Raw genomic sequence first — 12,933 nt, 5'->3', positions numbered from 1 at the left:
GAGGAGGAGGGAGGAGGGGGAAGGGAGGAGGCGAGGGGGGGAGATGGGGGGGGTAGATGGGGAGGAGGGTGGGGGGAGGGAGAGAGAGACCGGTGGGGGGAGGGGTGTGGGGAGGGAGAGGGAGAGAGAGACCTGTGGGAGGGGAGAGTGTGGGAGGGGGGGAAGGGGAGACAGAGAGAGTGGAAGACCTGCGGGGTGGGGGTAGAGAGTGAGACCGGGGGAGGTGGGGAGAGAGAGAGAAAGAGACTTGGGGAGGGGAGAAAGAGAGAGCAGGGGGATAGAGAGCGGGGGAGTGGGGGGAGAGCAGAGAGAGAGAGAGACCTGGGCGAAGGAGAGGAAGAGAGACTGGGGAGAGAGCGAGAGAGAGAGTTGTGGGGGGAGCGGGAAGGGAGAGAGAGAGAGAGAGACTGCGGGGATAGGGTGGAAGAGAGCGAGAGCCAGAGAGAAACACACACACCCACACACTGGGGGGAGGAGAGAGAGAGAGAGAGACCAGGGGTGGTGGGGGAGAGAGAAAGAGACTTGTAAGGCGGGAGAGAGAGGGGGGGTGGGTTGGGGGGGAGACCGGGGAGAGAGCGAGAGGGACTGGGGTCGGGGAGTTAGCAGGAGAGGGATGAGACAGCGGGGTGTTGAAGGGGACCTATGGGGAAGGGTGGGAACAGACTGGGGGGATGGTCTGTGCCATGCCAGAACCTTCTATTCCCGAGGTCCCAGGACGGGACATCCAATGATTCCCCAAGCCCAGCTCAGCCCCAGAACACTGGCACCCAATGCCATTGGAATGGAATCTTTCCATGCCAGTGACCCGACGCCAATATGGGGTCTGGGTTCAAAGGCTGCTCGTTGCCCTTGTCCCGTCTGATGTCGCAAGCCTTTGACGGGCAGAGGAAGAGATTGTTTGCTGTGTATAAACACTCTCCATTGCTGAATCACGGCCCCGCTGACTGCACATCCGGACACAGTGAATCAGATTTCACCAGCTTCTCCTGGCCGGTGGTCAAGGTCGCTGAGACCGATTGATCTGTGCGTGTTCGTTACTCCGTCCATTTCCACACCATCCACAGGAAGGATTCCCCACATAAATCAACTGAGCATTGAACCCAACATCCTGGAGAGGGGAATCATGCCGTTTGGGGGTGAGGGAGTCCCACAGTTTGGGGGGGTGAGGGGTCCCACAGTTTGGGGGGGTGAGGGGTTCCCACAGTTTGGGGGGGTGAGGGGTCCCACAGTTTGGGGGGGGTGAGGGGTCCCACTGTTTGGGGGGGTGAGGGGGTCCCACAGTTTGGGGGGGTGAGGGGGTCCCACAGTTTGGGGGGGTGAGGGGTCCCACTGTTTGGGGGGGTGAGGGGTCCAACAGTTTGGGGGTGAGGGGTCCCACTGTTTGGGGGGGTGAGGGGGTCCCACAGTTTTGGGGGTCCCACAGTTTGGGGAGGGTGAGTGGGTCCCACAGTTTTGCGGATGAGGGGGTCCCACAGTTTGGGGGGGGGTAAGGGGGTCAAACCGTTTGGGGGGGTGAGGTGGTCCCACCGTTTGGGGGGGTGAGGGGGTCCCACAGTTTGAGGGGGTCCCACAGTTTGAGGGGGGTGAGGGGTCCCACAGTTTGGGGGGGGGTGAGGGTGTCCCACCGTTTGGGGGGTGGAATCTATCCCTCATTCCGTTGATTAAATTGCGCCTCCTTCAATTCCAGGCATTTTGTAGTTCTATTCCCATCGGAGATACGCACGCACACCCTGGAGAAGGTTTGCGTGTTGATGCTGTCTGGGAGCGATTGCTTCTCCCTCAAACTGACCATTCACCATGAGGAGACGAACACAACGATCTATGAGAAGGAGTTGGAGGGGAACAGCAGCCATGGTTGCTTCCATTTCATGGTAAGTCTGAGAAACCTTGGTCACAGCCCCACCCCCACCCCCAAACTGTGGGACTACCCCCCCCGAAACTGTGTGACTCCGTCCCCCCAAACTGTGGGACTCCTCCTCCCCAAATTGTGGGACTCCTCCCCCCCAAACTGTGGGACTGCTTCCCCCCCTAAACTGGGGAACTCCTCCCCCCCCAAAAACTGTGGGACTCCTGCCCCCCCTAAACTGGTGGACTCCCCCCCCCCCCAAAACTGTGGGACTCCTCCCCCGCCCCCCAAACTGTGTGACTCCTCCCCCGCCCCAAACTGTGGGACTCCTTCCCCCCCAAACTGTGGGACTCCTCCTCCCCCAAACTGTGTGACTCCCCCCCCCCAAACTGTGTGACTCCCCCCCGCCAAACTGTGGGACTCCTTCCCCCCCCCCCAAACTGTGGGACTCCCCCCACCCCCTCTCCAAACTGTGGGACTCCTCCCCGCCCCCCAAACTGTGTGACTCCTCCCCCCGTAAAATGTGGGACTCCTTCCCCCCCAAACTGTGGGACTCCTTCCCCCCCAAACTGTGGGACTCCTCCCCCCACCCCCCAAACTGTGACTTCCCCCCCACCCAAACTGTGTGACCCCCACCCCCGAAACTGTGTGACTCCTCCCCCCCAAAACTGTGGGACGACTTTCCCCCTCCTGTAAAACTGTGGGACACCTCCCCCGCCCCCCAAACTTTGGGACTCCTCCTCCCCCCCAAAACTGTGGGACTCCTCCCCCCCCAAAAGTGTGGGACTCCTCCCCCACCCCCAAACTGTGGGACACCCCCCGCCCCTCAAACTGTGTGACTCCTACCCCCCCAAACTGTGGGACTGCCCACCCCCCCAAACTGTGGGACTCCTCCCCCCCAAACTGTGGGACTCCTCCACCCCCCAAACTGTGGGACTCCTCCACCCCCCAAACTGTGGGACTCCTGTCCCCCCCCCAAACTGTGGGACTCCCCCCCCCCCCCACAAACTGTGGGACTCCCCCCCCCCCCAAACTGTGGGACTCCTCCCCCCAAAAAAACTGTGGGACTCCATCCCCCCAAAACTGTGGGACTCCTCCCCCCCAAAACTGTGGGACTCCTCCCCCCCAAAAACTGTGGGACTCTTCCCCCTTCCCCCCAAACTGTGGGACTCCTCCCTCCTCCCCCCAAACTGTGGGACTCCTGCCCCCCCCTAAACTGTGGGACTCCTCCTCCCCCCCAAAACTGTGGGATTCCCCCCACCCCCCGCAAACTGTAGGTCTCACCCACCACCCCACCCCCCAAACTATGGGACTCCCCCCACCCCCCGCAAACTGTAGGTCTCACCCACCCCCCAAACTGTGGGACTCCTCCCCCGCATCCTAAACTTTGGGATACCCCCGCCCCCTCAAACTTTGGGACTCCTCCTCCACCCCCCCAAACTGTGGGACTCCTCCCCCACCCCCACCAAACTGTGGGACTCCCTCCACCCCCCCAAACTCTGTGACTCCTCCCCCCACAAACTGTTTGATTTCCCCCCCCGAAACTGTGGGACACCCCCCCGTCCCCCCCAAACTGTGGGACTACTCCCTCCTCCCCCCAAACCGTGGGACTCCTCCCTCCTCCCCCCAAACTGTGGGACTCCTCCCCCCCCCAAACTGTGGGACTCCTCCCCCCCTCCCCCCAAACTGTGGGACTCCTCCCCCTTCCCCCCAAACTGTGGGACTCCTCCCCCTCCCTGCAAACTGTGGGACTCCTCCCCCCTCCCCCCAAATTGTGGGACTCCTCCCCCCTTCCCCCAAACTGTGGGACTCCTCCCCCCTTCCCCCAAACTGTGAGACTCCTGCCCCCCCTAAACTGTGGGACACCCCCGCCCCCCAAGCTGTGGGACACCCCCGCCCCCACAAACTCTGTGACTCCTCCCCCCCACCCAAAGTGTGTGACTCCTCCCCCCCAAACTGTGTGACTTCCCCCCCACCCAAACTGTGTGACCTCCCCCCCCCGAAACTGTGTGACTCCTCCCCCCCAAAAACTGTGGTACTACTTTCCCCCCCACAAACTTTGGGACTCCTCCTCCCCCCCAAAACTGTGGGATTCCCCCACCCCCCGCAAACTGTAGGTCTCACCCACCCCCCCACCCCCCAAACTTTGGGACTCCTCCTCCGCCCCCAAACTGTGCGACTCCTCCCCCGCCCTCCAAACTGTGCGACTCCTCCCCCCGCCCCCCAAACTTTGGGACTCCTCCTCAGCCCCCAAAACTGTGGGACTCCTTCCCCACCCCCAAACTGTGGGACACACCCCGCCCCCCAAACTGTGGGACTCCTCCCCCGCCCCCCCCAAACTGTGGGACACCTTCCACACCCCCCCAAACTGTGTGACTCCCCCCCCCCAAACTGTGTGACTCCCCCCCCCCTGAAAATGTGTGACTCCTCCCCCCCCCCCAGACTGTGTGACTCCGCCCTCCCCAAACTGTCGGACTGCCGCCCCCTGCTCCCCAAACTGTGGGACTCCTCTCCCCCCAAACTGTGGGACTCCTGCCGCCCCCTCTAAACTGTGGGACTCCTCCACCCCCAAACTGTGGAATACCACCCCGCCCCCCAAACTGTGGGACCCCTCCCACACCCCCCAAACTATGGGACTGCTTCCCCCCCCAAAATTGTGGGACTCCTGCCCCCCTCCCCAAACCGTGGGACTCCTCCCCCCCCCCAAACTGTGGGACTCCCCCCCCCCAAACTGTGGGACTCCTCCCCCCCAAACTGTGGGACTCCTTCCCCCCCAAACTGTGGGACCCCCCCCCAACTGTGAGACTCCCCCCACCCCCCGCAAACTGTAGGTCTCACCCACTCCCCCCCCAAATTGTGGGACTACTTCCCCCCCCCGCAAAACTGTGGGACTCCTCCCCCCCCAAAACTGTGGGACTCCTCCCCCCCCAAAACTGTGGGACTCATCTCCCCCCAAACTGTGGGACACTTCCCCCGCCCCCCAGACTGTGGGACTCCTCCCCCCAAAAAACTGTGGGACTCATCTCCCCCCAAACTGTGGGACTCCTCCCCCCCCAAACTGTGGGACTCCTCACCCCCAAACTGTGGGACTCCTCCCCCCCCAAACTGTGAGACTCCGCCCCCCACAAACTGTGTGACTCCGCCCCCCCCCCAAACTGTGGGACTCCCCACCCCTCAAAACTGTGGGACTCCTCCCCCCCCAAAACTGTGGGACTCATCTCCCCCAAAACTGTGGGACCCTTCCCCCGCCCCCCAAACTGTGGGACTCCTCCCCCCAAAAAACTGTGGGACTCATCTCCCCCCCAAACTGTGGGACTCCTCCCCCCCAAACTGTGGGACTCCTCACCCCCAAACTGTGGGACTCCTCCCCCCCCCCAAACTGTGAGACTCCGCCCCCCACAAACTGTGTGACTCCGCCCCCCCCCAAACTGTGGGACTCCCCACCCCCCAAAACTGTGGGACTCCTCCCCCCCCAAAACTGTGGGACTCCTCCCCCACCCCCAAACTGTGGGACTCCTCCCCCACCCCCCCAAACTCTGTGACTCCATGCCCCCACCCAAACAGTGTGACTCCTTCCCCCACAAACTGTGTGACTTCCCCCCCACCCAAACTGTGTGACCCCCCTCCCGAAACTGTGTGACTCCGCCCCCCAAACTGTGGGACACCCCCCGCCTCCCCAAACTGTGGGACTCCTCCCCCCCAAAACTGTGGGACTACTTCCCCCACCCCCCCCCGCAAAACTGTGGGACTCCTCCCCCCCCCCAAAAACTGTGGGACTCATCTCCCCCCAAACTGTGGGACTCCTTCCCCCCCCAAACTGTGGGACACCTCCCCCGCCCCCCAAACTGTGGGACCGCTCCCCCGCCCCCCAAACTGTGGGACTCCTCCCCCGCCCCGCAAACTGTGGGACTCTTCCCCCCCCAAAACTGTGGGACTCCGCCCCCCACAAACTGTGTGACTCCGCCCCCCCCAAAACTGTGGGACTCCTCCCCCCCACAAACTGGGGGACTTCTCTCCCGCCAAAACTGTGGGACTCCCCCCCCCCCACCCCCAAACTGTGGGACTCCCCCCCCCCCCACCCCCAAACTGTGGGACTCCTCCCCCGCCCCCCCAAACTGTGGGACACCTTCCACCCCCCCAAACTCTGTGACTCCTCCCCCCCACCCAAACTGTGTGACTCCTCCGCCCACAAACTGTGTGACCCCCCCCCCCCCCGAAACTGTGTGACTCCTCCCCCCCAAAAAACTGTGGGACTCCTCTCCCCCCAAATGTGGGACTCCTGCCCCCCCAAACTGTGGGACACTCCCCGCCTCCCCAAACTGTGGGACTGCTCTCCCCCCAAACTGTGGGACTCCTGCCCCCCCCAAACTGTGGGACACTCCCCGCCTCCCCAAACTGTAGGACTCCTCCCCCCCCCACCCCCAAACTGTGGGACTCCTCCCCCGCCACCCCCAAACTGTGGGACACCTTCCACCCCCCCCAAACTCTGTGACTCCTCCCCCCCACCCAAACTGTGTGACCCCCCCCCCGAAACTGTATGACTCCTCCCCCCCCAAAACTGTGGGACTCTTCTCCCCCCAAACTGTGGGACCCCGCCCCCGCCCCCCAAACTGTGGGACCCCTCCCCCGCCCCCCAAACTGTGGGACCCCTCCCCCGCCCCCCAAACTGTGGGACCGCTCCCCCGCCCCCCAAACTGTGGGACCCCTCCCCCGCCCCCCAAACTGTGGGACTCCTCTCCCCCCAAACTGTGGGACTCCTGCCACCCCCTCTAAACTGTGGGACTCCTCCCCCCCAAACTGTGTGATTCCCCCTCCCCCTGAAAATGTGTGACTCCTCTCCCCCCAGACTGTGTGACTCCGCCCTCCCCAAGCTGTGGGACTGCCGCCCCCTGCTCCCCAAACTGTGGGACTCCTCTCCCCCCAAACTGTGGGATTCCTGCCGCCCCCTCTAAACTGTGGGACTCCTCCCCCCCCAAACTGTGGAATACCCCCCGCCCCCCCAAACTGTGGGACCCCTCCCCCACCCCACAAACTGTGGGACTCCTCCCCCCCAAACTGTGGGACTCCTCCCCCCAAACTGTGGGACTCCTCCCCCCCGAAACTGTGGGACTCCTGCCACCCCCTAAACTGTGGGACTGCTCCCCCCCCCCCCAAACTGTGGGACTCCTCCCCCCCAAACTGTGGGACTCCTCCCCCCCCAAACTGTGGGACTCCTCCCCCCCAAACTGTGGGACTCCTCCCCCCCAAATTGTGGGACTCCTGCCCTACCACCCAAACCGTGGGACTCCCCCCCCCCCCCCCCCCAAACTGCGGGACTCCTCCCCCCCCCCAAACTGTGGGACTCCTCCCCCCCAAACTGTGGGACTCCTTCCCCCCCAAACTGTGGGACCCCCCCCCAACTGTGGGACTCCCCCCACCCCCCGCAAACTGTAGGTCTCACCCACTCCCCCCCCAAATTGTGGGACTACTTCCCCCCCCCCGCAAAACTGTGGGACTCCTCCCCCCCAAAACTGTGGGACTCCTCCCCCCCAAAACTGTGGGACTCATCTCCCCCCAAACTGTAAAACCCTTCCCCCGCCCCCCAAACTGTGGGACTCCTCCCCCCCCCAAACTGTGGGACCCCTCACCCCCAAACTGTGGGACTTCTCCCCCCCCAAACTGTGAGACTCCTCCCCCCCCCAAACTGTGTGACTCCTCCCCCCCAAAACTGTGTGACTCCGCCCCCCACAAACTGTGTGACTCCGCCCCCCCCCCCCAAACTGTGGGACTCCCCACCCCCCAAAACTGTGGGACTCCTCCCCCCCCAAAACTGTGGGACTCCTCCCCCACCCCCAAACTGTGGGACTCCTCCCCACCCCCCCAAACTCTGTGACTCCATGCCCCCACCCAAACAGTGTGACTCCTTCCCCCACAAACTGTGTGACTTCCCCCCCACCCAAACTGTGTGACCCCCCCCCCGAAACTGTGTGACTCCGCCCCCCAAACTGTGGGACACCCCCCGCCTCCCCAAACTGTGGGACTCCTCCCCCCCAAAACTGTGGGACTACTTCCCCCACCCCACCCCCCCCCCCGCAAAACTGTGGGACTCCTCCCCCCCCAAAAAACTGTGGGACTCATCTCCCCCTAAACTGTGGGACACCTCCCCCGCCCCCCAAACTGTGGGACCCCTCCCCCGCCCCCCAAACTGTGGGACTCCTCCCCCGCCCCCCAAACTGTGGGACTCTTCCCCCCCCAAAACTGTGGGACTCCGCCCCCCACAAACTGTGTGACTCCGCCCCCCCAAAACTGTGGGACTCCTGCCCCCCCCAAACGGTGGGACACTCCCCGCCTCCCCAAACTGTAGGACTCCTCCCCCTCCCCCACCCCCAAACTGTGGGGACTCCTCCCCCGCCCCCCCAAACTGTGGGACACCTTCCACCCCCCCCAAACTCTGTGACTCCTCCCCCCCACCCAAACTGTGTGACTCCTCCGCCCACAAACTGTGTGACCCCCCCCCGAAACTGTGTGACTCCTCCCCCCCAAAACTGTGGGACTCGTCTCCCCCCAAACTGTGGGACCCCTCCCCCGCCCCCCAAACCGTGGGACCCCTCCCCCGCCCCCCAAACTGTGGGACACCTCCCCCGCCCCCCAAACTGTGGGACCGCTCCCCCGCCCCCCAAACTGTGGGACCCCTCCCCCGCCCCCCAAACTGTGGGACTCCTCTCCCCCCAAACTGTGGGACTCCTGCCACCCCCTCTAAACTGTGGGACTCCTCCCCCCCAAACTGTGTGATTCCCCCTCCCCCTGAAAATGTGTGACTCCTCTCCCCCAGACTGTGTGACTCCGCCCTCCCCAAACTGTGGGACTGGCGCCCCCAGCTCCCCAAACTGTGGGACTCCTCTCCCCCCAAACTGTGGGACTCCTGCCGCCCCCTCTAAACTGTGGGTCTCCTCCCCCCCCCAAACTGTGGAATACCCCCCGCCCCCCCAAACTGTGGGACCCCTCCCCCACCCCACAAACTGTGGGACTCCTCCCCCCCAAACTGTGGGACTCCTCCCCCCAAACTGTGGGACTCCTCCCCCCCGAAACTGTGGGACTCCTGCCACCCCCTAAACTGTGGGACTCCTCCCCCTCCCCCCCAAACTGTGGGACTCCTCCCCCCCAAACTGTGGGACTCCTCCCCCCCCCAAACTGTGAGACTCCTCCCCCCCCCAAACTGTGGGACTCCTCCCCCCCCAAACGGTGGGACTCCTCCATCCCCAAAACTGTGTGACTCCGCCCCCCACAAACTGTGTGACTCCGCCCCCCCCAAACTGTGGGACTCCTCCCCCCCCAAAACTGTGGGACTCCTCCCCCCCCAAAACTGTGGGACTCCTCCCCCCCCAAAACTGTGGGACTCCTCCCCCACCCCCAAACTGTGGGACTCCTCCTCCACCCCCCCCAAACTCTGTGACTCCATGCCCCCACCCAAACAGTGTGACTCCTTCCCCCACAAACTGTGTGACTTCCCCCCCACCCAAACTGTGTGACCCCCCCCCCCCCCGAAACTGTGTGACTCCGCCCCCCAAACTGTGGGACACCCCCGCCTCCCCAAACTGTGGGACTCCTCCCCCCCAAAACTGTGGGACTACTTCCCCCACCCCACCCCCCCCCCGCAAAACTGTGGGACTCCTCCCCCCCCAAAAAAACTGTGGGACTCATCTCCCCCCAAACTGTGGGACACCTCCCACGCCCCCCAAACTGTGGGACCCCTCCCCCGCCCCCCAAACTGTGGGACTCCTCCCCCGCCCCCCAAACTGTGGGACTCTTCCCCCCCCCCCAAAACTGTGGGACTCCGCCCCCCACAAACTGTGTGACTCCGCCCCCCCAAAACTGTGGGACTCCTGCCCCCCCCAAACTGTGGGACACTCCCCGCCTCCCCAAATGTAGGACTCCTCCCCCCCCCACCCCCAAACTGTGGGACCCCTCCCCCGCCCCCCAAACTGTGGGACCCCTCCCCCGCCCCCCAAACTGTGGGACCCCTCCCCCGCCCCCCAAACTGTGGGACCCCTCCCCCGCCCCCCAAACTGTGGGACCACTCCCCCGCCCCCCAAACTGTGGGACCCCTCCCCCGCCCCCCCAAACTGTGGGACCCCTCCCCCCCCCAAACTGTGGGACCCCTCCCCCGCCCCACAAACTGTGGAACTCCTCTCCCCCAAACTGTGGGACTCCTCCCCCCCAAACTGTGGGACTCCTCCTCCCCACAAACTGAGGGACTCCGCCCCCCCCCCCTAAACTGTGGGACCCCTCCCCAGCCTCCCAAACTGTGGGACTCCCCCCCACCCCCCAAACTGTGGGACTCCTCCCCCCGCCCCCAAACTGTGGTACCCCTCCCCTGGCCCCCAAACTGTGGGACTCTTTCCCCCCCCAAACTGTGGGACACCTCCCCCTCCAAAACTGTGGGACTACTCCCCCCCACTAAAACTGTGGGACTCCTCCCCACCCAAAACTGTGGGACTACTTTCCCCCCCACCAAAACTGTGGGACTCCTCCCCCCCCCCCAAAACTGTGGGACCCCCCCCCCCAAAACTGTGGGACACCCCCCGCTCCCCCAAACTGTGGGTCTCCTCCTCCCCCAAAACTGTGGGACTCCTCCCCCCCCAAACTGTGGGACTCCTCCCCCCTCTCCCCAAACTGTGGGACTCCTCCCCCCTCTCCCCAAACTGTGCGACTCCTCCCCCCTCCCCCCAAACTGTGGGACTCCTCCCCCCTCCCCCCAAACTGTGGGACTCCTCCCCCCTCCCCCCCAAACTGTGGGACTCCTCCCCCCACCCCCCCAAACTTTGGGACTCCTCCCCCCCAAAACTGTGGGACTCCTCCCCCAAAACTGTGTGACTCCTCCCCCCCAAACTGTGTGACCCCCCCCGAAACTGTGTGACTCCGCCCCCCCCCAAACTGTGGGACTCCTTCCGCCCCAAATTGTGGGACTCCTCCCCCGCCCCCCAAACTGTGGGACTCCTCCCCCGCCCCCCCCAAACTGTGGGACTCCTCCCCCGCCCCCCAAACTGTGTGACTCATCCCCCCAAACTGTGTGACTCCGCCCCCCCCCAAACTGTGTGACACCCACCCCCAAAACTGTGTGACTCCTTCCCTCCCAAACTGTGTGACTCCTCCCCCCCCAAACTGTGTGACACCTCCCCCCCAAAACTTTTATGACTCCGCCCCCCCCAAACTGTGGGACTCCTCCCCCCGCCCTAAACTGGGGGACTCCTCCCCCCCCAAATTTTGGGACTCCTTCCCCCCCCAAACTGTGGGACTCCCCCGCCCCCCCAAACTGTGGGACTCTTTCCCCCCCCAAACTGTGGGACACCTCCCCCCCCCCCAAAACTGTGGGACTACTCCCCCCCCTAAAACTGTTGGACTCCTCCCCTCCCAAAACTGTGGGACTACTTTCCCCCCCACCAAAACTGTGGGACTCCTCCCCCCCCCAAAACTGTGGGACTATTCCCCCCCACAAAACTGTGGGACCTCCACCCCCCAAAAAAACTGTGGGACACCCCCCCCCCCAAACTGTGGGTCTCCTCCCCCCCAAAACTGTGGGACTCCTCCCCCCCCAAACTGTGGGACTCCTCCCACCACCACAAACTGTGGGACTCCTCCCCCCTCCCCCCAAACTGTGGGACTCCTCCCCCCTCGCCCCAAACTTTGGGACTCCTCCCCCACCAAAACTGTGTGACTCCTCCCCCCCAAAACTGTGTGACTCCGCCCCCCACAAACTGTGTGACTCCGCCCCCCCCCCCCAAACTGTGGGACTCCCCACCCCCCAAAACTGTGGGACTCCTCCCCCCCCAAAACTGTGGGACTCCTCCCCCACCCCCAAACTGTGGGACTCCTCCCCACCCCCCCAAACTCTGTGACTCCATGCCCCCACCCAAACAGTGTGACTCCTTCCCCCACAAACTGTGTGACTTCCCCCCCACCCAAACTGTGTGACCCCCCCCCCCGAAACTGTGTGACTCCGCCCCCCAAACTGTGGGACACCCCCCGCCTCCCCAAACTGTGGGACTCCTCCCCCCCAAAACTGTGGGACTACTTCCCCCACCCCACCCCCCCCCCCCGCAAAACTGTGGGACTCCTCCCCCCCCAAAAAACTGTGGGACTCATCTCCCCCTAAACTGTGGGACACCTCCCCCGCCCCCCAAACTGTGGGACCCCTCCCCCGCCCCCCAAACTGTGGGACTCCTCCCCCGCCCCCCAAACTGTGGGACTCTTCCCCCCCCCAAAACTGTGGGACTCCGCCCCCCACAAACTGTGTGACTCCGCCCCCCAAAACTGTGGGACTCCTGCCCCCCCCAAACGGTGGGACACTCCCCGCCTCCCCAAACTGTAGGACTCCTCCCCCTCCCCCACCCCCAAACTGTGGGACTCCTCCCCCGCCCCCCCAAACTGTGGGACACCTTCCACCCCCCCAAACTCTGTGACTCCTCCCCCCCACCCAAACTGTGTGACTCCTCCGCCCACAAACTGTGTGACCCCCCCCCGAAACTGTGTGACTCCTCCCCCCCCAAAACTGTGGGACTCGTCTCCCCCCAAACTGTGGGACCCCTCCCCCGCCCCCCAAACCGTGGGACCCCTCCCCCGCCCCCCAAACTGTGGGACACCTCCCCCGCCCCCCAAACTGTGGGACCGCTCCCCCGCCCCCCAAACTGTGGGACCCCTCCCCCGCCCCCCAAACTGTGGGACTCCTCTCCCCCCAAACTGTGGGACTCCTGCCACCCCCTCTAAACTGTGGGACTCCTCCCCCCCAAACTGTGTGATTCCCCCTCCCCCTGAAAATGTGTGACTCCTCTCCCCCCAAACTGTGGGACTCCGCCCTCCCCAAACTGTGGGACTCCTGCCGCCCCCTCTAAACTGTGGGTCTCCTCCCCCCCCCAAACTGTGGAATACCCCCCCGCCCCCCCGAAACTGTGGGACTCCTGCCACCCCCTAAACTGTGGGACTCCTCCCCCTCCCCCCCAAACTGTGGGACTCCTCCCCCCCAAACTGTGGGACTCCTCCCCCCCCCAAACTGTGAGACTCCTCCCCCCCCCCAAACTGTGGGACTCCTCCCCCCCCAAACGGTGGGACTC

At 64.4% G+C, this 12,933-nt stretch overlaps 1 protein-coding gene across 2 annotated transcripts in view; it reads left to right on the top strand.

Annotated features, from left to right (window-relative positions):
• LOC139226546 (alpha-2-macroglobulin-like) overlaps window positions 1-12,933 on the top strand; it is a 209,663-nt gene that overhangs the window by 52,557 nt on the left and 144,173 nt on the right. Inside the window, exon 4 of one of the 2 annotated variants that reach the window (XM_070857384.1) lies at window positions 1,688-1,871. In XM_070857384.1, the coding sequence (XP_070713485.1) occupies window positions 1,688-1,871 (184 nt within the window). Of the gene's footprint in view, window positions 1-1,687; window positions 1,872-12,933 lie in introns of those variants that run through there. The other variant, XM_070857386.1, reaches the window with a different exon arrangement.

This window comes from Pristiophorus japonicus, chromosome 16, assembly GCF_044704955.1.
Source record: "Pristiophorus japonicus isolate sPriJap1 chromosome 16, sPriJap1.hap1, whole genome shotgun sequence".
In the NCBI taxonomy this organism is placed as follows: domain Eukaryota; kingdom Metazoa; phylum Chordata; class Chondrichthyes; family Pristiophoridae; genus Pristiophorus; species Pristiophorus japonicus.
This window is presented reverse-complemented; position numbering and strand designations above follow the sequence as displayed.